The sequence below is a fragment of the Ambystoma mexicanum genome, chromosome 3q, assembly GCF_040938575.1.
Source record: "Ambystoma mexicanum isolate Mex_15411 chromosome 3q, UKY_AmexF1_1, whole genome shotgun sequence".
Lineage (NCBI taxonomy): Eukaryota > Metazoa > Chordata > Amphibia > Caudata > Ambystomatidae > Ambystoma > Ambystoma mexicanum.
Genome location: NC_090926.1, coordinates 785,655,622 through 785,677,225, shown reverse-complemented (window position 1 = coordinate 785,677,225; position 21,604 = coordinate 785,655,622). Strand labels below are relative to the sequence as shown.

Below are 21,604 nucleotides of genomic sequence, written 5' to 3'. Positions count from 1 at the left end.
AGTAGACAGGATGTGTTGTGTTGGAGGGGGAATAAGCACCCTGGACAGGGTTACGTAGGTAACCCAAGTCGCAATCTGCCCTGAATGGTTGGGGGGTTATCCCACCAGGGTAGCCACCCCACTGTGTGAGTAACAGCTAGGCTGTATGAATGGGGGTCTTGCTGCATAAAGGCAGGGTCCTGAGGACTGGAGGACTGGAGGACAAGATGTCGCCACTGGAACTAAGAAGCCGAAGAGGAGAAAAGCCAAAGACATCTGCAACGACTGAACCACCGGTGAAGCCCTGCTGCAGATCCTCACCACTTTTCTCCAATGACTCAAGAAGATCTTCGCCTGCAAGAGTCTTCTTCCCTTGAGCTGGTGGGGTCAACCAGTTCGCCAATCGCCTTCCAGGACCTGCCTTGGTCGAATCGCCAGTGCCAAGCACTAGGAGACCGGATAGCCAGGCACCCGTCCACCACAACCGCAATTTAAAGGAGTGTACCTTTTATTCTGTTTTGGTAGTCGCAGCTGGTTTCATCCCTGGGCAGTGCAGTAACTCAAACCTTTCTCCACGACGAGAGCCTCTCTTCCTCTGCTGGATTTCCTGAACTGCAGGAACTGCCAGGAACTACCACCACCGCAGGAGCCTCTTCCACTTTCAAGGTACATTGTTCCGCCAGGCCTCCCGTTTCGTGGGGTATTGCTAACGGTATTTTAAATCCTTTACTTACCTTCTGGGTTGGCCACCTTTTTGTCTAACATTATCTTTCTACGTCCTACAACTGCCTTTTCAATTGTTTAACAAAGACTTGACTGCAGCTACTAGAACATTTTGAACCTAGGCACTTTGCCTGTACCACTGACTCTGGCACAATCCTCTTGACTCTGGCTAAATCTGTTACAACTGCCTTCTCTAGATTGTTTCTCTTCAAGAAATGTGTTGGTGCACCTAAAACTCTTATAACCACCTTTCCTTCCCCGTTATATATTGCTGAAGTGTCATTTTGCTCGGTTTTAACCAAAGTACTGTTGATGCTAAAGTGCTGCCTTGCTTAACTTGTTCACAATCCAATTGGGAAGTGCTGCTGATGTGTTTTAGGAGTCTAAACCTGTATAACTTGTTCTTTCCCTCCCTCTGAAGAAATTGTTAGAGTGCCATTTCTGCGTAGTTGAAACTGTGCCGTTTTGCTCAGTTTTCACTCTTGCTCAAACTTGCCTACAATTTAAATAGGGAGATGTGTATACTTTTCCTGCCTGTTTCAACTTACTTTAAACAATAGTGATGTGTGTGTGTGAACATCAGAGTGTGTAAAATAAAAATATATATTCTTTTTGATACAAAGCTTTGGTCAGTGTTTCCTTGTTCCATCGTATTGTAGTCCTATTGTGTAAACCCTGAATTCTGCTCATCTCCCTCTTGAGATAAGTATGACTGCTTAGCCACAGCTACCAACTAAATCTTTGTGGTACAGACTGATACCAAAGGGGATTTATTGCATATACCTGTAGTCTTAATCTTCTGTAGTGCTCCCTAAGGGAACTGCACAGGATTCTGCCTAACAAGGGGGTAGGTCAAACTCTAAAAAATATGTTTAAAAAAAGTGGTCCAGTGCCAACCAAAGCATAAGGCGGCATACAACTCTGCGAAAAAAAACGTGGCAATCAATGAACGTCATAGCCCATAGATAACAATGTCCCAAAATAGACACAAATGGAGACGTAATAACAGACCACAAACTGAGTCCAAAGACCCCGTCCAAGACATTGAAGCCATGGGGTCCACCACACTCAGGACGAGTACTGGGAACGCTGAGTCCATCAATAATGGTCCCCATGAAGCCCACAAAGACCTACTCAAGAGTTCTGGAGCACCAGCCACCCCTCTGCACCTTCTCGGGGAGGCACCTCAGACAGCCATCACAGCCTGCGGCTCTAGCTCACTCCGTCTCGACCAGGCCCCTGGCCCATCCCTTCCTCCATACTGCTGTCATCCCATCCAGCGCCGCACACTGAGAAAACACGTCCTCGAAAACCTGCAACTAGAGCCTGGAGTGCAATGCTAGAATCTGGCAGCTCCACACACCACCACAACGACCTCCATGGCAGTAGCGCCGCCCTCTGGCACAGGAAACTGGGACAGCTGGTCCCACAAGGCACAATCAGGTCCTCTTGGCATCCCCTGTCCAAGATGTCATTTAAGTCGTCTTGCTCAAAGACTCGAGCTGGTCTCGACCAACCCATATACTCCATAACTCTTGACATCAATGGTCTGTATGTAACTTATCCATGGTCACTGGGGTCTGCCCGGCCGAACTCCACCTCTGGTGAGGTGTCGAACCCACTGGCATCATGCAGAAATTCTTGTAAGTTTTTAATTCTAGAATCCTCTGAAATGAATGCCCCAGGCACTGATGGTGTTCCATACTGTAGACCAAAAGGTCTAGATTCATCAGAAGATTCCTCTGCATCCTCATAAATAGAGGAGAGGGACATAAAATAGTCAGATCTGGATAAAGGAGCACATATCTTCTCCATTGTAGTAGATGTCATAATATTAGTGGTCAAAGGAGCCGAAATCGTTGAGACTGTCGACACTGATGTCAATGGTTTCGACGGCTTTGTAGATGGCTATGACACATGAGGCGTCGAGGAGCTCGACGCTCGAAGCGCAGATGGCTTTTCATAAGTTAGCAGCGCTGAGGGCATTGATGACGCACCTTTCGACGTTGATGTGTTGAGTCTTTCAGCATCGATGACATCGATGACTCAGTCCTCGAGGGGACTTTTCCTTGACTCGGGGGATCCATCAACCGCTCTCGATGAGTGTTACCCACTGGATCCAAAGACGCACAGCTTTTATGTTTGTGAGGTCTTTCGACCCGAGCATAGCTTTTGGGTGTAGTCGAGGGGGCTAAGGCCAAGTTCTCGAACACCAACACCTTTAACATTTTCAATCTAAACTCTTCCCACTGGGTCAGTGAGGCAGATTTAGTGGGACAAATGACCTATTCCAGTGAGGAACTGGAAGACGAGAAAGATAGTGATCTATGGTGCCGTTTCTTTCCATGTCTAGACGATGACGAGTGGTGTGAACCACTACCTGATCGGGATCGTTTGTTCTTCTTGCGGCGAGGAGAAACCGTTCTCGACTCCTCTGAAGTTTTTTGTTTTTTCAGCTCAGTAGAACAGGATTTTTGGGTCGTAACTGCTGCAAGCTTCCCTCTGCGCTCTCTCAGGGCTTTTGCTGTCATGACAGGCAGTCCTCACACTCCGATGATGGATGAGTCGATCCCAGACACCATAGACATATTGTCCCGGGAGGATAGCTCAGCGGCAACATGCTCGCCTTGGAAACAAGATGACACAAAGCATCACAGGTTCGATCCCAGGGTCCGCGCTTAGAAACCTATGGGTTTTAAGCACGTTATAAATACGCAACAAAGTAATTTTCCTGTAACAGCGCCTCGATGCCCCTGGGCCGTGCGCGCGCTTTAAAAATGCAAATAAATAAATAAATACATATCATATGTGGGTCTGTAATGGACATCTTTGCACCGCAGTCACAGCATTTCTTGAAACCCGATTTGGGAGTAGAAGACGCTGCTGACGAAGCCATTCTCTCAAATTCACTTGAGGATTTTGAGATTTTACTCAAAGAAATTATCGAAGATTTTCCTCTCAGGGAACGAAGTGTACCGTATCCGAAGCGTAAGCACGGAGAAACAGAACTGAAGCCAACAGGCACTGCACATGCTACATACACCTTCAGTGACATCGACATTGAGACGGAGGCCTACGAGGGACATCAAATCGACAGGCATCGACACACAGCACCTCCTGCTGAAAAAAGATTTCCAAAGCAGCAAAGCTGGATATCGGAAATATCAAAGATAAGGAATACGAGGCAGGACACAATCCATTCGAAATTACATTTATCAAAGTTGGATTGACTTACAGAAATTGTATGCATTTGTGTCCTCATTCTCAGCAACTAAGAGGTTAAAGTGAGAATGAAAACGGGCGCTTCTTGTATTTCATGAGATTGACTACAAGTGGCCCATAGGGTAAATTCGGCCTGTGTGCTCCATGGAGGAAAACGAGGGATCACCAACGGTAACCTCAACACAACACAACAATGTTACCTGTGTTGTGTGTGCCTCAGACTCAGGTTTAAAGGCTCCTCATGAAACCCTGCTAAACAAATAAATGATGGCATTTATTGTGCGCACTCAGAGTTATCGTGTAGACTGAGAAAAGAATGAGCAGCCAAGGAGTGATGTTAACGGTTTCTCTCACTTCATTTGCATTGTTATGTTCTGTTATGCAATGTTATCCATTTTGTACTGAGGTACAGCGCAACTAACACCAAAGGCAACCTGGCGTTACAAGGCACCTACGATGGCCCAGCAAGGGAAATCAGAAGAGCAGAGTTTTTAGAGCACGTCTAAATTGCATCTGAGCCACAGTGGACCGAAGTGCAATAGGCAGAGCATTCTACAGCTTGGCAGCCATCACAGAAAATGAACGGCCACCAATTCGGACGAACTGAAATCTAAGCACAGAAACAAGAAATCTGTCTCCACAACAGAGAGAGCGGTCGGGTACATAAGGCCGAAACATATGCTGCAGGTACTCAGATCACACAGCATGGAAGTCCATGTGTAGAAGACATAAAGGGGCTCATTACGGGTCTGGTGGTAACTGTGCCGGTGATACCTGCGGGTTGCAGCTGGACCCGTAAATATTTACCAGTGCCTGACTTCCCGGTACCACCGGGGGATTATGCCACCAGCAGCCCGGGAAGTCAGCCGCCGGTAAATTGTAAGTCCCCATTCTCGTAGAGTCTCATGGGACTCTATGGGAGTGGGGACCACGAAAGCACTGCCACCATTGCTAACGGTGCCAGTGCTTCCTTGACAGTCTGCATACTGTGGCCACTGTGCCTGGCAGGGTCAGACCTGTCAGGCACGGCGGCTCCGCCATTATGTATGTAGTATGCCGGTCCAGAAACAATGGTGCCGGTAAACTTACCGGCACCGTTGTTTCCAGATCGGCATACTTGTAATGAGCTCAAAAGACTTGAAATGCACACACTTGGCCACAGGGAGCCAGTGAAGATCACGAAAAATTGGGAGATATGATCCCTGAAAGGAGTGCAGGTGGCTAGCCGCGCAGTGGAATTCTAGATTTGCCAACGTTGTACCAGATAAGCAGGTTGGGCCAGGTCCAGGGAGTTGAAATAGTCTAAGAACTATGGCTGCAACCACCGGGGTTCAAAGATGTCGGTGAATAAACTGAAACACCTTTCTCAAAATCTTCAGTTGGAAATGGCCCGCCTGACACACTGAGCTGATCTGGGTGGACATGGAAAGGGAGGCAAAAAATGTAACACCAACCTAATGCTCCAGCATTATAAGAGCAAAGAGTACAGGATATAAACCAAATACCAGATTAAAAACCACAAATAGACGAAAATACTCCATCACTGCTAGCTCCCGCTTAAACCTGGGATCGGTTAGGTCCCTACTCCCTCATTGATTGCACCTTAAATGAAAGTCTAGAGATCAGACTGTCCCTGGGGTCATAAAACAAACAGTAGTGAAGATTAAGTCCAACTCTGCTTTAAAACATAATGTTCACACCTGCCAGCTGCAGACTACCCACAAACGACAGTTGAATGTTGAATGTTTCTATGTAGGTCTGGGAGAGGATAGGCCACCCATCTGAATCGCCCTGTGAGAAGTCAGAGGCCATCCAGGATGTGGAACCCTCGCCACCCTAAGATGTGCATCCGGCATTGCTGGATGCAGCGGTTTCATCAGGGCCATACCGTTTAGTTTGATGGCAAACCTCAACTCCCTCATAGTTGAAAGCAACACCTTTAGTGGGCAATGGGACCTTCAGGGAAAGGTAGGGCTACATTGCACAGTCACCTAGTGATAGAACCGGAAGGCCAGAAGCACTGCCCCATGCTGCCCACCCTTGGTCACAGCTCTGCATGGCTAAAGGACGTGCAGTAATCTCAGGAGGGTAAGAGCTGAGCCGCAGGACACTCTAATCCTTGTTTCTTCCATTGTCTGTAGTAGTGATGGGCCTGATGTTTGTGATTGTTGCCACTGCTGTGTGTTAAGTGCCTTGAGTCTTTTATGGACCTGCAGTGCCTCTGCCCTTGCTCACATATGCTGTGTCTCCCTGCTTGCCCCTCAGTATACTGATGCTCTCTGAGGCCTGTAGCTCTGGAATGTCCTTGCCTGTACCTGCTCTCTCTTATTGCTTTTTTCCAGGTTCCATGCACTTCACGGACAAGATATTTGCTGGCAATGCTTTCTTGTATCTTTCTCTGCTTGGATGTATATTCCCTTGTACCCTCTAAAGCCTTAGAACCTGCTGTCATTATGCTAATGCGTGCTCTCTCTCTATTTCTCTCTCCCTCTCTCTCTCTCTATCTCTCTCGTTGTCTCCAGTTTCCCTGTTTCTCTTCAAGATACCAGTCACTGCTTTCACTGCAGATGGGTGTGTGTGTGCGTCTCTCTCTCTCTCTCTCTCTCTCTCTCTCTCTCTCTCTCCCTCTCTCTTTCTCTCTCTGGCTCACTCTCCCTCCGTCCCAATGTCCCTCTTTCTTTCTCTCTCTGTCTCTCTCTTTCTCTCTCAGACTTCGTTCTAGCATATCTTAAAGGTCAAAATCAGTTGGTAATTCATAAGGTCATTTCTGTCCTCCATCTTAAATATCACAATTACCACCGATCACTTCCCAGAAAGGTGCGTATGTCTCTGTAACTTATTAGTGGTCATTGAAAAGGCTAAACATATAGGAAACTGTCTTCTTTTGAATTTGAAAGGCATATACATATCAGATGGAATGAGAGGTATGTGCGGTATTAGAGCAGTTTCTTAGTTTAATCCATTGATTACATGGGTCACTATGATGTGTCTTTGTAGATGCATAATTGTCAACATTGTTCCATTGCAGAGTCCCTGTGATGGCATAAGATTGTGTTGTGATATGATGTTGACCGGATTAGTATTGCCGGTCTGCTGGAAGGACCTATGTGGGAAACCCACTGCGTTATCTTCAAAAAGAATACCCGTGAGTTATCACAGTATGTTGAAAAAAGTTCTTGGATTCGATTAAGTAAAATATATATGCATTTATTGTTGCTACATCATCTTCGTAAGGCCGTTTGCAACTATTTTACTGTCCAATGCATTTCGGTCGATCCTAGACCTTCTTCAGGGACTTAATTTTGCTTAATGCGTGATTGAATATTGACCAATCTTTGTATACAATGGCACTGTGTGCTTCTAAGGTTCAAGGAACCAGCACAACGATCGCGCATGGGAGCGCTTGTTGGTCTAATAACTCTCAGTGCAGTCCATGCAATAATGCTTCAGCCGCAGCTACAGCTACGTGTGGACGCTGCTGGTGAACGTGCGCAGGTTGTGTTGTAGCATAAATTCAGCACCTACTTTCAGTTTTAGCTTGTGAGGAGGCATTCGCCTACAACAACTTTTTGCTCTTTAGAGACTGAAACATTGAGCTGGTAATTAACAGTTCATTGACACTAGAACTGCCTGGCCCTGTGTGAAGAGAAGTTGGGTTAGAAAGAAGTAACTTGAAATTATTCTAGATGTTGTGATAGGGGAAGGTGAAGGTGACCGGGCAAAACCGTGCTTATTCTTTTTGTTGAAATGATAGCTGTGGTTGAAGTGTAAGAACACACAGATGTACACTTTGCCATTTGGACAGCAGATGGCAACCTAACACTGATAAATTGAATCAGCTGAGCACCAAAGCATTCCTAAGCATTTTACATATATTGATTCTTTCTCTCTCTATTTCTTTCTCACTGCCACCATCATGGAAATCGAAAATGTGTTCCTCCTCCACGCACCGCACAGCAGTTACACCGCAATTTGGCACATTATGAAATTTCAAAATAAAATAAAATTGCTCTGATGCCTTGTCTAAGTCTTTTCTTCTCTCTAGGTTCTCAGATTGCCTTTGGCACCCATAGTCTGTGACATTCTCTGATGGCTTGCCTTTCTCTCTCTCTGTCTCTCTCACTAAACTCCCTGATTATCCTCAAGACCTGAGTTTCTTCCATTGTTCTGATGCCTTGTCTCTCTCAGTTTGTCTCCAGAGTTGCTAGTTCTCATGAAGTTCTCTGTCTCTGCTTTCATTGCTCTCATATCCCATCTTTTCTAGCCCCGCTCTCGGTTACATGGTCCTCTTCATGTCCTGCAGTCTCCCTCATTGATCTAAAGTATTGTCTCCCTCTCTGGCTTGTCTCCAGCTTTCCTTATTCTCGACGCCTGTGAACTCTCGCAGTGACCAGAAGTCTTGCCTCTCTCCCTTCTTCTTTTTGCCAAGTTCCCCAGTTGTCTTCAGGGCTTACATTCTCAGTCACTATCGACACTGCTTTGATATCCCATCTCTCCCATCTTCTCTAGGATCCCTGGTCCTCTTCGGGACCTGCAGTCTGCTGTTGGCCGTATTCAATATTGGTTTTGAAGTTGACCGCGCCGGATGTGAGTCATCAATAGAGATCATCTTCCCCTGTCTGGAAATCCTCACCATCAGCATTCAGGTAACAGAAGTAGAGGGTCTCAAGGCTGCTGCTCTACCAGTGAGTAACTGCACAGGGCAGTGTGGAGAGGGGCGTGTGAGGTTCCACTAAATAAGAGCTGTCACCTGTAAACAAGGCACCTCAAAATACTGTAATCATTACAACATTTCACTATTTAGGAACTTGTCTCATTAGCATGTGTCCGTTCTGAAGAGTTGATCCCTGTTATAACACCATTTAGCACAACAAAGGGAAAGCTAAAACATGGCAAAATGATTTCCCTTTCTTACAGAGAAATCTTTTAATTTGACATGACACCTAATGCATGCTCGTGTTAAATCTGCTCCAGTATAACCAAGTTGGCAATTTAAATGCTTCACTTATGAAGCCAATCTTAGTTAAATATTACAAAATAAAAACATATTTAATTTACTAATTCACTTTGTCCATTTACTGTACTTATTGTGTAAGAAAGTTTTTACTTCACCACAAAACTCCTAAGCTTCTTTTGCTGTTACCTCCATCGGGTAGTAGCCTTATAGACCTGGGGAGGGGGGTAATTATCGCTTGGAATAATTACCCTTCCCCAACTAATTGCCCTCAGATTCGCCTCCGGCCATAACTTGATAGCGGGTATTATCCTGAAATAATGAACTCGCCCTCGGTCTAAAAGGGTATATGAGAAACCCTCTCTGATAACATCCCCAGTGTGGGGTGCCTCCTCCCCATAAAGTAACTTCCAGTGGTAAGATAATTTCCTGATAGTCTCAACATGTGCATGCAGAGGTAGATGTGTGCAGAAACTAAAGGAAACTGAGGTTCACTACTTTCATTTTTTTTGTGCTAATCGTTCCACTACTTTTTACAACCCTGTTCGCAATACCAGAAATGCTCATTTTTGCAGTTAAAGCATGCCTCTTCATTTTAATTGATAGGCCCCTGGACGCTTAGATCTTCACTTCTGCTGAGCTGGTAAATGCAAAAGCCATATGCAATGTAGACGGTATCCAGTCAATATATCTAAAACATTGCAGAGTGGTACATTTCAGAGTGGAGCATAGTACCGAAATACACTGCAAACGTTTAGTGGGGTGAAGGGGTTAAAACGGGTCGGGATGGGGTTGGTGTGGCGCTACAAGTGTAACAAACAGGGTACTTGGAGGAGCGCTATGAAATGTACCACTCTGTAATTGTGGTTGGTGTTAGGGAGAATTCTCAAACAAGTGCTTAATCTCCTCTACCTTAGAGCCCTCCAGCTCTTTTGCTATATTTTGGGGCTTTGAACTTTTCAATTTGTGTGTGTTTTACTTTTGTGTTCTTTGGTTATGGAGTTTTAAAACAACTCCAGTGGCATCACCTTTTTCTGTGTGTCACACAGCACCTTCAGTGCAGTGGCACAGGGGTGTCTTTCAGACTCCCCAAGGTTTGAATACCTACTCTGGGAATGACTACCGTCTCCCAGAGCATGTACAGTCAAATTGGCTTTGCTGGTCTTTTTAAATATACTGATCCAGCACACAATATCTTCCAATAAAGTACTAGAGGGGTTGCCTAGCTTCCCCTGAGTCTAAACACTCATGTAACAGTAAAATGTTACCTTTTCCTATTTTAAATGGCTGGTGGCAGTGGTATAGATCAACCACCATGATTTTGCGTGACAGCTAACAACGGTAGCTCAAAATCAAGGGCAGCCAGGTTTTTCAATATGGCGCCCCAGACCTATCTGTAAAAACAGACTGCAGTCAACTTTTTTCACCATTTCTTTTAGGAAAAGTCCTTATTGTGTTTAACTCTGCACGCCAAACCAGGTTTGGTCCCTTTGTTCGTGCCCTTTGGCGGACGTCTGTGCTGAAGCCCTCCTCTGGTGCCAGAGTGTCTGGGGTGGACAGGATGTGAGGGAGGTGCCCGAAACTCCCTGTGCTTAGTCTCCTAGAAGACCTGAATGCACTCTGGTGTGATTGGCTGGCTGACTGTCCGGCAAGGACAGCCACCCTGCTGGGTGAGTGACAGCCAGGCCGAATAAATGGGAGAAAACTGTTTAAAAGCAGGTCTCTGGGACTTGGAAAGCAGAGTCGACCACTGGAACAAAAGAACCGAAGACGAGCTGAAGGAAGAGGACTGCTGCAACTCCTGGACGACCAGTGAAGCCTTGCTGCAGGTCCGAATGGCCTGAAACTCCAATAGACAGAGAAGCCCTTCAAGGTTAACTTCTTCCCTTGAGTTTGGTGGGAACAACCAACTCATAAACCACATGGACACCGTCCCTGACTGGTCGAATTTTCAGCAGAGTGCTGCTTGAAAACCGGATAGCCAGTGGGAAGGAAACCAGCTTGTGGTCTTTAAGGCACTCGGACCTTAAACCGACGTCTTGCTACAGCTTTTGGCCTCATCCCTGGGCAGTGCAGCAACCTCCCGACGTCCTCCTTCTTGTCCCTATGACTGAAGCTCAGGAACTGCGAGACCTGCTCGGTCCTGCCAGGAACAACTGCCTCAGCTACAGCTTTCTTCGTTAAAAAAGGTACTGTGCAAACGCAGTCCGGAGATATTTTCGGCCATCGAAAAAGTGCATGAAACTTTCCTCAACTTCGAAGCTTCGTCTTTCTCTAAATATTCGTCAAACTTTTCGCCTAGCCAAATCTGTGGCAAAGACTTAACCGTTACATACCAGAACTGTGCTATCCTATACAAAAGACTCTGAACCACTGACTTTGGCCCAGGCCTGTTGAGAGGAATTGCTGGTTGTATTTAACTGAAACCCTTTGCCCTGCCTATGAATGTACTTGGGCTGTCTATTCTTATAACCTTGTCTTTTCCTCTCTTTTCTAAGTATCTGAAGTGCCATTTTGCTCCCACTTCCTTTTGGAGCTAAACTTGTTCATTTACTTTCCGGTTGGATTTTTGTGGTTTATTAGTGTGTGATATTGAGCTAACTCCATGTGTAAATAAATGTATTTTCTTTTACCAAGAGACCTTGAGTAAGTGTATATTTGAATCACTGTATTATTGGTCCTTTGTGTAACTTGTTCTACTGCTCACTTAAACTCTTGAGATAAGTCTGGCTGCTCAGCCAACACTACCACTTTACTGTGTAGTACAGGCTAGTACCAAAGGTGAAATTGCGCTTACACGTGTAGTCCTAATTGCATGTAGTGGTCCCAAAGGGTACTGCATGTGATTCTGCCTAACAGTTGGTAAAATCACATAGACCTGGTTAGGGGTCGACTCTTACCTTCTGTGCGGATGTGGAGGGAGCTTGTGCTGCTAAAAGAGGTCCCTTTTGGGAAGCATGCTGCACAAGCGAAGAAACTCACATTCCTCTTTTTGCATGTTTTCTTCTTCTTAAAAGTCCCAGCAGCACTTGTATGGTTCAAACAACTGGCTTGTTTCTTGGCTTTGATATTCATGTCTTCCCCTTTTCCATTTTCTTGGTGACTCAACGGTGTCCACATTTATCTTTCCCATAAAGTCAACTGCTCCTCCACTACTTTGGGGTCATTACCAACATATGCAACGCATCTGCCAGAGCGCGAAAGAGGAAGAATGCAGAATTAACAAAATGATCCTCTTGCATCAAAATGTTAGGACTTCAGTTCCTCCCTACGAATTTGGGGTTTTGTATAAACCTTAGAGATCCCTGTACCAATAATGTCCTTAGGAGTTGAAATATTATGAATTGAAAGAGTGTGGAACTGATGCCCTACACTGTCACATTAGGGTTAACAACAAAAGATTAATCTAACGTTCCAGTTTGTCTGCACTTTTTCTAGAATTTCTACAATTTGCAGGTGGTAAACCTTTTGACCAAAGAGAACACAATGAAAACAATCCATGAGCAACCCCCTGCGCCCTTCAAACAAACACACGTGTCGCCTCATTCCTCCTTCTCCCTGTAGGTCTTATTTTCAGTACTAGGAGTCGCATATGCGCAACCTATAAACCAGAACTATGGCTAAAGCATGCCGGTCCCCAATTGGACAAAACTTGCATTAACACATTGGAGGGAGATGATGTATGAGGAGGGACACAGAGCTTGTGAGTGTCGTTTGGATATTTTCCCACACATTGATAGGCCGTGGCCATGCTAATCCCTCTGGTTATTCCCACGCTCTACCTGCCCCTCCCCGCACAAAACACATTTTCCTGGGACCTCATTCAGCTAAGTTTGTCAAGCAGTAAAATCAATCTTGGAAATGCCAGTGTTATTTATAAGCAGCCTTCTGAGAGTTAATGCCTTAATTACAGCGGTAAATGCGCTACTCTTGTAATAAAGATGCTTTAACCAAATGCCACTTCAGCCTCTTGATTTATATCTGTTCATTGCACAGAAGTCCTATTAAAAGAGCATGTTTTGACAAAGCCAACGTTTTTTTGACTTGTGTACAGGTTAGATACGCATTTGCCAGGCACTGCTAACATGTGCTCAGCTATCACACCATTTTTCAGCTGCCAATTTATGGCTAGGCAGTATTGTTATGGCATTGCCTGGCAAATGCCTACCCCATGCCTCCACAAACGACAAAACTGTCCGCTTTACCAATGCTTGTTTTGTATCTCTTCTACCTCTTTCCAGTTACCACCTGTAGCAGTGGAGTAGTTGGTAAGTGTTTGGCTTTGGTACTGGGTATGTATATGTTTATGTGCTTCCTGAAGACGGACTTGGTTTCTGAAATCCATTGGCCTTTTTTGGACACCTTTGGGTTTATACTGCCTTTTATGAAGGAATAAAGAGACTCTAGGTCACTTTACATGGACTTTTAATGTATGATTTAAGGATTACTCGGAAGAATAAGAAGCAATATCATTGAAATTTGTTTGTATGCACAGGGCCTCATTACAAGTCTGCCGGTCCGACTACAACTGTGCCTGCCGCGTGCCACTACACGCGGCATGTCTGACCTGCCGGGTGCAACGGCCTGGTTAGGCACAGTTGTCACGGACGCATTGGCACCGTTATTAACGGTGCCGGTGCTTCTGAGTTCCCATTGGGACTCCATGGGAATGGGGACTAATATTTTCCAGCGCCTGATATTCCAGCCCGCTGGGACATGTAATGTCCCGGTGGTACCAGGATATCAGGCACCGAAAACACTTTTACAGTCTGGCGGCCAATCGCCGGTAGCACCGACAGCCTACTGCCAGAGTTGTTATGAGGCCCATGATTGCAACTTGCCAATAGGGCAGAACGAGAGTGTATTGCAAGTTAAAGGGTGACCCTTAACTCTTTCTGTGTAGTGTACGTCCTTGTGCCTAAGGTTTTTGTTCCAATATGCTCCAATGAATTCAATAGACTATTTTATGGGATTATTAATACATGAATATAAAGAGCAAAGTAACATAGTGGTGCCAAGCCCCCACTCCATTTTGTATTTCCCACTAGTGGCACGCATAAGGGTGGAGGCACACAACAAATATTTCCCTCAAAGACATTAAAGCATTAACCAATAAAAGGGTTTATCTACAGAAGAGGCAGATGTGATTCTAGGCTTAATCAGTAACACAACACTTATCGCATCTAGATAGACGTTGGCCTGCGTCGCATCTGGATAGGATCGATTGAAAGAGAACATGCACGCGCCTAGAAAAAACGTGAATGCTAACAGGTGCCACACCTAGAGTTGTGAACACTGGCCTGCGTGGCACTCAGATGGTGTTGTGAATGTTAGCATGCCCACACCTGGACGGGTGTCTAGACACTAGCCTGTGCTGCATCTGGATGGGGGTGTGAATGTTGGCATGACCACACCTGGATGGAGTCCTAAACATTGGCCTACGCCGTGTCTAGATGGGAATGTGGGGGCCAGCAAGTGCCACACTCAGACAGAACTGTCAATGTTAGCATGGTAAAGGTCAGGTAACCCACTAACCAATATAAGCTCAAACTCTGCATACTTATCTCACTCAAAAAACTCACACAACCATCTCTCGCACAACAAGCCGCAGGCACTTCACAACACTGCAACAACACATAAGCCAGAACAACAGCACACGCGGACTGACTCTGATCCGATACCCGCCCCAAAGCTCAGCACCCCGTGTATATTGAGTTGAAGCTGCCAACAGAACACCACTCCTCTCACTATCCTACTGCCTTCTTCACCTTACTAACCCATCCCACCTTTATCGTTTACAGGTCCGCCTGTGCGCCTGGGGACCAATTCCGTTGGTGACGGTGCACGGTACAAATACCTTTAACATTTAACATTCAACATTTATCACCTCAGCAACAGCCACTGCAGATCTGTGCAGATGTATGAGTATTTAGGGATAAACAGAAAATCACATGCAATCCCACTGGGTAGATATTATAAGAATCCACATATACCCAGGGGACTAAGAATACAGCTCAGATCAACACTTTGTAAGGAAAGTGGGAGGCAAGACTTAAATGCTCAGTCAATTTGATTTTATTAACAATCCAAGAACTCTCAAAAAATCTAAGGATCATTACAGTTGAGATACAAGAACTAGAGAAAGAGTTTAAGGAGTTACAAGGTCAGGAAGAACTTGAACCCATCTTGTTAGATATCAATCAACAATTGTAAAACTACAAAGTGGAATTAGAGGCTAAAAAAGTCAGGAAATTCAGACACAACACTTACAATTATTTAAACTATGAGGTATATAACTGGATGGACAGGTTTGTACCACCACAGAGGAGACCACAACAGGGTAGTTCAGGGAACGTATCAAGATCTGAATCTGAACCACAAGTGAGCAAGTAATACTAACATGGGGAATTGGCAATTTAGTGGTGGCGGACGAAGGGAACGAAAGAGAGGCCACTGTAACTTTTTTAGGGCGCAGACAAGAAGAAAATAGACAAGGTGAGGAAAAGGAAATCAAAGAGGGAGAGGAAGGATAACAAGACAACAGAAGAAAACTTAGTAGTGAACCTATCTAGCAGATCCCTTAATGCTTCAGAAACTAACACCCTCCAAAACGGTCTCCATTTTGTAGCCACATATAGCACTAGATTTTTTGACACGAAGGTAGAACTTTTTCGAATTATCAGGGAGCTTAAACTTAAAGTGTTTTTTTAGGGAATGGATAATGCTAACCATAGAGAAACGAGGAGGAGTTACAAGAATTTAGAGGAAAGAGTGCATTCATGGCCCCCATTAATATACCCTCAGTTGAAATATTACATAAACAGGTCCTTAAAGACCGAGAATTCTGTAAAAGCACCACAATCACAATAACCTTAGACCACATGAAAACGACTTAAAAACCTATAATGGGATAAGGGTATCACAATCTGCCCTGCAGACTAAGGGTGACCCCTTGTCATAATGAATAGTGTGGACTATAATTATGAATGTGATAGTCAACTCAGCGTGGTTGGATGGTTGTCAGAATGGTTGTGCATGTGTGTGTGTGTTTTTTTTTTCTGGTCAAAGGTTCCATTTATGTCATTTGGGACCTTCAGTCTGGGTGATGGGACCAAGTGTTTCATTCCTCTAAAGCATAGCTTATGGAACTTGAATAAAGAAGTATCAAAGGATCCAGAAGGCGCAGATCTTTACTTCAATTTAGATACAACATTTCTATACACTTCCCATTAATCCACCAGGGAGAATAATTGTGACGGTGATGTACAGCCTACTCCAACCTCTTGGGAAATATTAAGACTTTTTTCTTCAACCTTTAGTCCAAAAGACTAGTACATACATTAGAGACACTAACCATTTCTTACAACAACTGAGCCAAACACAATATGTTCAGGGATCCGTCATGTTCACTATCGATGTAAAAAGTCTCTACACATCCAGCCCGCATGACTTATGTAAGAAGCCTTTGAATGGTTTCTACTTAATGAAGGAGGCATAAAGTATCAGGCCCTTCCATGGGGGCCATTATAGCGCCTACATATGCCAATTGCTTCATGTACAAATTCGAGAGAGAAGATATAATAGAACATGCAGTGTGGCGAAATAATGTATTTTTGTGGGAACGCTACATAAATGACATCTTTGGGGTGTGGAAAGGGACCCAGGAGAGTTTGGAAGCATTCCTCACTTGATATGATATGATATTCTATTTATATCGCGCTCATACACTAGTGTTTCAGAGCGCACAAGACAAGGGAGGGGAAACAGGGAAGAATAAAACATAGATCTTACTAGGCCCAGTGACATTGAGAACGCGCAGGTGCCTGGGAAGGGAAAAAGGGGAAAAGTGCATGGAAGGGGGGAGAAGTCGAAAGTGCAGAACAGAGGAGAAACATAAATGGTAATAAATCAAATAAATAAATAAATGCGGTGCTAAACAGTGTTAGTGCAGCCAGCAAGTGGCAAGTGCTGGGTTTAGCCGACAGGGTATGACTGATAAGTGCAGAGGAGAAACGGGGTGGGGAACTGTATGTTTACAGATACATACCCCAGTGCAATGGCAGGCCCGGAGGCAGTGCAGGAGGGTGGCAGGGTGAGCGGGACCTGGGCCTGGAGGACAGAGGGTGGCCAGGTGCACAGTGTCAGGGGAGGAGATGAGGAGACAGCCGAAGATGAAAGGAAGTTGATGAGGCAAGGGAACCGCCTGTCGAAGAGTAGGAGATTGGCCTACAGGCCTTGGACCATGACACTGCCGTTTAGCTAGACATTAATGATGGTTTTGGAGGAGTCCAAAGAATCCATGAGGACGTCCCAGCGGGTTCCAATGGGAGAGGAGGAGACAGGACAGAGCACAGATCATATGAAGGGTCCATAGTTCTGGTGAAAGAACGACAAAGAGCATGTCTGTGAGGGCCTGACTGGAAGAGGCACTGGAATATGTATCAGCAATGGGGAGACATGGGTTGGAGGCCAAGATATCCTTTTTAAACTTCTTCTTGCCAGACTTAGTGAGAAGGAAAGGATAGTTGATAGAGAAGCAGTTGGAATTGATAGGAGAGACAGATAGCGCCATGGGGGATTAGAGAGAGGAGGCAGTGGGAGGAGAATGTAAATACAGCGGTGTGGACCAGTCACTGGGCTAAAAGGTTATTAATTAATGACCAAAGTTAAATGCAAAACACACCCAAGTTTGACGTTCAAGTTACATGCAAAACACACCCACGTTTGACTTTCAAAGTTAAATGTAAAACACACCCAAGTTTGGGTTTCAAAGTTAAATGCAATAAATGCAAAACACACACAAGTTTGACTGTCAAGTTAAATGCAAAACACACTCAAGTTTGACTTTCAATAAATGCAAAACACAGCCAAGGTTGACTTTCAAGTTAAATGCAAAACACACACAAGTTTGACTTTCTAAGTTAAATGCAAAACACACCCAAGTTTGACTTTCAAGTTAAATGCAAACCACACCCAAGTTTGACTTTCAAGTTAAAAGCAACACACACTCAAGGTTGACTTTCAGGATAGATGCAAAGGCGTGTGGGTATAGAAATCGAAGTATGAATCAGGAGTTAGAGGTGAGAGCAAAAACAAGTGTGTTAGAGAACATAATAGGGAGAACTGTGAGAGTGAGCAGAGAAGAGAGTAAAGCTAACAAGACGAGGAGAAAATTAAAAAGAGCATTCGGGAAAGGAAGCAACCCATGTTGAGTGAAGTAAGTCTTGGTAGTTAGGATTCATAGCTGTGTGAGGTACAACCTCAAGGAGGGTCAGGGTGTGTCAATAGATCCATGCAGACAGGGAGCAGACAGGGGCCTTAGGAGTGGGCCTTTGGTGAGGGGGACCGGCTAAAGCATGCCGGTCCCCAATTGGACAAAACTTGCATTAACACAATTAATCGCCCCACCCAATTTACAAGTGAAGTTTCACAAGAATGCATACATTTCTTGGATGTTGAAATTAGAGCACAGGACGGCGGTTACACCATGAATATGTTTTGCAAACAGACACTCACAATCCACTCCACAGGATGAGTTTCCACCAACCAAGTCTCATTAGGCACTTGCTGTTTAATCAGATGTTACAGGTGAGGAGGATTGTTAGTGACACAGAAGAGTATGCTATTGAAATCAGTAAATCAGTAAAATGGGTGAGAAATTCTATGGCCGAGGTTAGAAAGCTGAAGAAATCAATGCAGCAACTGAACGTCTGGCCACTGTCAAACAGAAGAAGAAACGCCATCATGAGTGTATGTGTCTAAATATTCCACAAAGAGTGGGCATGTAAAATCTGTGACTATAAAGAACTGGAGAACCCTGACTTGTGGCTCTAGGGTAGAACACTTGTTTTGTGAACTACCCACATTTGCATATAAGAGAATTACCAATATTAGAGACCAACAAGACCAGAAAAAAAGAAACCAATAACCACATGGAAGGGCACCTTCCCATGCCTGTATTGTAGTAACTGTGCGTTTGTGACTAAGGGTAATACAATAAAACACTCACTTTCAGCCGAGAAAATTAAAATACTCATTTTTCTGACATGTGACACTGCCAATATCATCTATACTATCAAATGCCCTTGCAGGATTTACTACATTGGACAGTCTAAAAGACAAGGCAAACTAAGATGGAATGAGCGCTGATCATGCATCAGAAATAAGAACATGAACTCAGCAGTGGCCCGCCATTGGAGTGAAAAGAAACTTGATATCTCTCAAATCTGTTTCCAAGTGGTGGAAGTGCTTGTCAGATGTGACACATACAAGGATCTGGCCAAAAGGCTAGATCAAAGAGAAACGTTCTGGATCAAAAGACTCAAGGTCATGACCCCTGGTGGTATAAATGAGGAGATGAATCATATGTGCTTGATATGATGGACCTCTACAAGGCACCAAGAGATGATGTGACACTGTTTGTCTCCACCGGGAGACCCCAGCTGCTCGCTACAAAGGATGTACTTGTAATGACCTTTACAAAGAGCTGTAACTATGCTGGAAATCTTTGAGCCATTTTAGTGTGCACCTGTACCATTGTGACATGCATTTCGACATGCTGCATGTCTTTGGGCCCTTGCAGTGGGTACCTTTGCTTTGATATTTTCTGAATTATTTGCCATTGGGTTATAGAGAGATACCATTTATTATTGGGATATGTGTATCTTATCTAAAGTACACCACCTGTGTGTAATCTCTTTGAAAACAGACAGCCCCATATCATTGATTGATGTACACAATATGTGTTCGGACACATTCTTACGAACAGTAATGTTGGGCATGTTATTGTTTTGAACATTTGTGGTAATCACATCAGAGCATCCCTTCTTAGATGAGGGGTTCACCGCTTTAGTTGTGTTCCTATATGGCCACTGTGAAAGTTCTACACCATAACTGTTTTGGTGATAATGTGCTGCAGCATCTTGAAGCATCTTCTTTGTGCAAAAGGAAATTACCAGTAATTATCACAGACCAAATAATCGGACAGACCAAAGGAAGATGGTAAAATACTGCTTTAATCTCAATTAAGGAAAGCAGGGAGAAATACAGCTATCAAGTAGATGGTCAATATATTCAAAACTATGTTTGCTTGCACATTGTTCATATACTTTTACATACATCATTTATGATGTCATCCTATGTGGCATTTAATAAAAACCTAACGCCGGGGTGGGGGATTAGATTAGGGGATCATGTCTACATAAGTGTTAACATCTCATTGGCTACGTCTTGTCTGTAGGACACACCCTGAGCTACTTCTACATATGTCACATACTGATTATAGCAGAGAATATGGCAGTGGGCTAATAATAGCAACATTGTATGTTGAAAGTGCATGGCAGGCCTTTTGATTGGTTGGCAACCCTATTCAACCTTGGACTTTCTGCTCATCTTAGCAGCGCGTGAACAGAACGAAATGTAGGTGTTCAAGCTGCGTCAACTTGCTCTCGGTTTTCCCAATTACTCCATCATAAGTCATTGACCTGATCCTTAGCCAAGGCCTATCGTATGTTCTTGACCTCGTAGTCTGCTCACTGTTCTCGGACATTCGAGGGAGTATGAGCACACCACTAACTTAACTCGAAGCTTTAATGAATAGCCTTTGTTTTGAGTTCTTCATCACGTGTCAGGAGACCATGATTTTGTCCATTTCAGCCTCTCAATTTCTGCTATTTGATATAATTAAACAGGGTGCCTTTACCCTCTCCGGCCTTTAGAGACCTGCTCACTCCACCTCACATGGTCCTTTGCCTTTGTGGTTGTGCAATACTTGGCATCAGCAAATGTCCTAGCCCTCCTAATCTTAGCAAAAATATGTCTCAACCACATGGTCTGTTCACTCGACTCCCTTTGTGTCTTGCACCCATCTCTCGAAATAGCCTTCTTGTCTTCAGGCCAATGTACTCCCTTATTCTGCCGACGAAAACATTGTCTTCATCAATTCTTCAATTTGCAATCCTAGGCTCGTACTCTGAGGCTGCTGGGTTGATTCTTTAACACAGGCCGTCGTCCATTTTCTTTCAATGGCCGCCCTAAACTTTGTATATACACACCTCATTTTAGTAAGCTTCTATATGCTTTATCTGCCTTGCATTACAGCGTATCTACAGTTATTGGTCAACAAGTTACTTCATCTTCTTTTTTTCATGATAACTTCATCTTTTGGTACATTTTTCTCTTAGAGCGTCTGTTATATTGTGAATGTTAAGTATTTTCATATCTTTCCGGTTTAGGCTTATATATCTTCTTTATGATATCATGTTACTGTCGTCAAACTTTTGTTTAGAGTTTATCCAGGATTCCCTTAGCTGCTTCCTGGCACTTCGGCAATGGACATACTTCTTAGTAACTTCCTTCCATTGCCTCAATGTGAGGGTATCTTTTGAATGGTTGTCTCAGTGGATATCGTCTTTTGTACAATCGATGCAGTATGCACATGTCACATAAACCTGTGAATGAATTCCCAATTGTAACTCTTCGTCTGCTGCTCCAATAGGATGGTGATGAAGTGGCAGGGACTAGATAAGAGGCTTCTACCTGCTCCTATACAATAATATTCCATCCGCATCTATTAGACACTTGGTTACAGTAGGACCTACCTGTTTTGGGTGTTCCCTGTGCTGCCGGTGTTTACAGACCGTGCGGGACGTGGGATGCTCGTGACGTCATGGCGGTCTCGCATGCGTGACATCATGAGGCCTGCGACATCACCAGAAGCAGGTACGG

The 21,604-nt window shown here is 44.4% G+C and overlaps 1 protein-coding gene across 1 annotated transcript in view; it reads left to right on the top strand.

The window, feature by feature from the left end:
* Positions 1–21,604, top strand: part of OTOP3 (otopetrin 3) — a 114,072-nt gene that overhangs the window by 26,450 nt on the left and 66,018 nt on the right. The window contains exon 2 of the mRNA XM_069654846.1: positions 8,434–8,570. Within this exon, the coding sequence (XP_069510947.1) occupies positions 8,434–8,570 (137 nt within the window). The remainder of the gene's footprint in view (positions 1–8,433; positions 8,571–21,604) is intronic.